Genomic DNA, 3,217 nt, shown 5'->3' on the forward strand with positions numbered 1-3,217 from the left:
TTTATCATCATGATTTCATATAAAGGGATCAATTATTTTAATATTTAGCTCGATTTCTAGAAGATGATGAAAAGGGCAAATAATAAATTAAAGTAAATACTACGTACTTCACAAATGACTTAGCCAACAAGTAGTCAGCAAAGTCAACAACCTTCACACAATAGAGCAAAATTAGCACAAAATTACGGAATAAAACAAAGTCGGTTTCTCATTGGCCACGCGGTTAAGTTACCTTGCCCGTCCACTCTCCTTGACCTGCGTGCCCCTGTACTATATAAACTCCTCCACTGAACGCTAACCAAACACAAAACCCCAAACGTCATAACTTTTATTCAATTTCCGATTCTTCGTTCATATCGAAATCTCTCGATCTTTTGACCATGGCCGAAACAAACCCTAAGACTCAACAACCCGCCGAGATGGTAATTAAATCTCCATTTCCGATTGATTTTTTGTTTGTATTGATTTTTGATTTGATGAATTTTTGCCTGATTTGTGTGTTTATTTTAATTTGATTTTGTGATGAAGGCTCAGATTGATGGAGAGAAATTGAAGTATTTGGAATTCTTGCAAGTGGCGATGATTCATGCGGCGCTATGTGTGGTGAAGGTGTATGGTTACGCTAAAGAGAATTCTGGTCCCTTGAAGCCTGGTGTTCAGACTGTTGAAGGCACCGTTAAGACCGTGGTTGGCCCTGTTTATGATAAATTTCATGATGTTCCCGTCGAAGTCCTCAAGTTTGTTGACCGCAAGGTATTGTTCTTTTTTTCTTTTCCAAATGGGGGTTGGGAAGGGAAAATGGGGGATGGTATTATAAGTTGGGGATGGTATTATAAGTTGGGGAATTGAATCATCTTGGTGAGTTTACTTAGCCAACAAATTGAGCTACTAAGATCCCAAGGCATTATTCCTTATATAATTGACATGGAATTTTATCATTCTTTGTTTGAATTATATTATTATTGATGACTTTTTTGAGATGGGAATTCTACATTTATTACTTCACATTCCCTATGTAGGGGTAGGTTATACATTGTGGACTTAATTTATTCATTTTATGGCATGTGCACATGTAAGAACAGAATTAGCATAGATATAATTAGGATTGTATGCATCAACACGGCTACACCGGTGTTTAGGTTGGTTGTGGTGCTGAGCTTCTGTTAGACATAGAGTTAGTTAAAATATGTGATTTCTTGTTAATCAGTTTCATACATAGTCCCATTATAGGATCTCATAATGTGAATGGCTCTTCAGTTTGGGGAGATGTTCTATAATCTGAGGAGGCTGTTGGGGTGCATATTGATTTTGTTTTTTGGGCATTAAGGTGCTTGTGTATGTACCTGATGAATGGTCAGTTGATCTGATAGAAAGCATTCTGATGTATAAAGTATGTTGCTGCCTTTTCTTTTATGAAAATAGGTTCAGGATTTGATTGAAACATGGAGCTAATGACACTGTTATGATATTTCTTGTGGTTAAGTATCTTGGCTGTCTATCTTACAATTTGTTAAATGTTTTAAGTTTTTATTTCAAACAATAAATATCGAGTCAAATTGTTGAACCTCTTTGATGATCGCTGAGTTTGCTTATCATTTTACTGGGTTATAGCTTTTAAGTTCTCACCATGTTAATGTAATCATGAATTTGACCGTTTTTGTAGGTTGATCAGTCTGTTCGTACGATTGAAACTCGTGTCCCCCCTATGGTCAAGCAAGCTCCTGCAGCTGCTCGCTCTGTTGCAGCTGATGTCAAAAGTGCTGGTGTGATGGGAGCTGCATCAGGACTTGCTAAAACAGTCTATGCCAAGTATGAGCCCACCGCTAAGGGACTTTACACCAAATACGAGCCAATGGCCGAGCAATATGCTGCATCAGCTTGGCTCTCTCTCAACAAATTTCCCATTGTTCCTAAAGTTACTCAAGCAGTTGTTCCAACAGCTGCTTACTATTCCGAGAAATACAATGTGATGGTTCAGCAAACAGCAGAGAAGGGATACAAGGTTGCTTCATATCTTCCATTGGTACCTACAGAGAAGATCGCTAAGGTGTTCAGTACTCAGCCTGTGGCTTCCAGCTAAGAAGGATCTACTGGTTTGCTTAATGATTCATAAGTAGTTTAGTGCTATGTGAGGTTCTCCATATGATCTGGAGTGCTTTGAAACAGTTTTTGTTTGTTTACTGTATTGTGGATTGTTTACTGTGTGAAGTATATCATGTGTTTTGCCTATTCGGTTTTCATTGTTGTTTGGGTATTCTTTTTTGCCCTTCGGGAGTCTCTGATCAACGTAAGCCAAAATTTTGTACGATTTTCGGTTTCTATATTAAAAAATTAAAACAATTTATTCATTCAAGACTACAAAGTGTGCCCTAACAATAGGGAAACAACTTGTTACAAACTTGTAAATTTGGTAATTTTTCAGAACATAGAAGGATGGGTTATTAACGGCGTTTTAAAACATGGGGCTGTGCGAGTCGGTGTTTTACTTAGACGTGGGGCGTAGACTTTATGAGTTTTTAGTTTTTTTTATTATAATTTTTTTTAATTTATAATATTATATAATAATATAAAATAATAAAAATATATTAAAGTTTGAAATAATTACATACATGTTTAACATAACTCATAAAAAATAAAACTTCTAATATGATTATACAAGTATAAATAATTTAATATCTTTAACTTTTAATGATAATAGAACCATTATTTCTAAAAGTATATTTTTTTATCATACTATACAATTTACCTCTAAAAGAAAATAATCAATAAAACTTACTAATATTATAAAAAAAATATCACTCTATTGTAAATAAAAATAAAATTATTTTCAAATAGTTAAAGAAAATAAGGAAAAATGCCTAAATATCCTCTCAAACATATACCCGAAATCGCAGAGACAAACTCATACTATACTAAGGTCCTGTTACCCCCCTAAACTTATTTTATAAGTAATTTTCTATCCATTTTCGGCTCACGTGACACTAACTTGAAAAAAAATCACGTAGGCCAAAAAGGATAGAAAATTATTAATAAAATAAGTTCGGGGGTAATAGGACCTTAGTATAGTATAAATGTGTGTCTGAGATTTCGACCATAGGTTGAGGGGTTACTTGTACATTATCCCAATAAAATATAATAATTTTGAGATTTATGACAAAATCATGAAGACCAATGATAAGTGAAAGTAAAATTTCATTACATATTTTTAAAAGAAATG

The 3,217-nt window shown here is 34.3% G+C and overlaps 1 protein-coding gene across 2 annotated transcripts; it reads left to right on the forward strand.

Annotated features, from left to right (window-relative positions):
• Positions 1 to 262: 262 nt before the first annotated feature.
• Positions 263 to 2,348, forward strand: LOC107008405 (stress-related protein). Of its 2 annotated transcripts, none has more exons than XM_015207429.2 (3): positions 263 to 422; positions 529 to 753; positions 1,664 to 2,348. In XM_015207429.2, exons 1-3 carry the CDS (start codon positions 381 to 383, stop codon positions 2,078 to 2,080), a joined length of 684 nt encoding a protein of 227 aa, XP_015062915.1. In that variant the 5' UTR covers positions 263 to 380; the 3' UTR covers positions 2,081 to 2,348. The 2 variants fall into 2 exon arrangements, with proteins under 2 accessions (XP_015062915.1, XP_027773124.1); XM_027917323.1 differs by having other exon boundaries at positions 268 to 422; positions 535 to 753.
• The last annotated feature ends 869 nt before the right edge of the window (positions 2,349 to 3,217 follow it).

Source organism: Solanum pennellii, chromosome 1 (assembly GCF_001406875.1).
Source record: "Solanum pennellii chromosome 1, SPENNV200".
Taxonomy (NCBI): Eukaryota; Viridiplantae; Streptophyta; class Magnoliopsida; order Solanales; family Solanaceae; genus Solanum; species Solanum pennellii.

Bases quoted from the DNA above. Each gene is read 5' to 3' on its own strand.
- LOC107008405 (XM_015207429.2), top strand. From the start codon at position 381: ATGGCCGAAACAAACCCTAAGACTCAACAACCCGCCGAGATG. The intron at 423-528 runs GTAATTAAATCT...TTTGTGATGAAG, and splicing joins CTCAACAACCCGCCGAGATG to GCTCAGATTGATGGAGAGAA. The intron at 754-1,663 runs GTATTGTTCTTT...CCGTTTTTGTAG, and splicing joins TCAAGTTTGTTGACCGCAAG to GTTGATCAGTCTGTTCGTAC.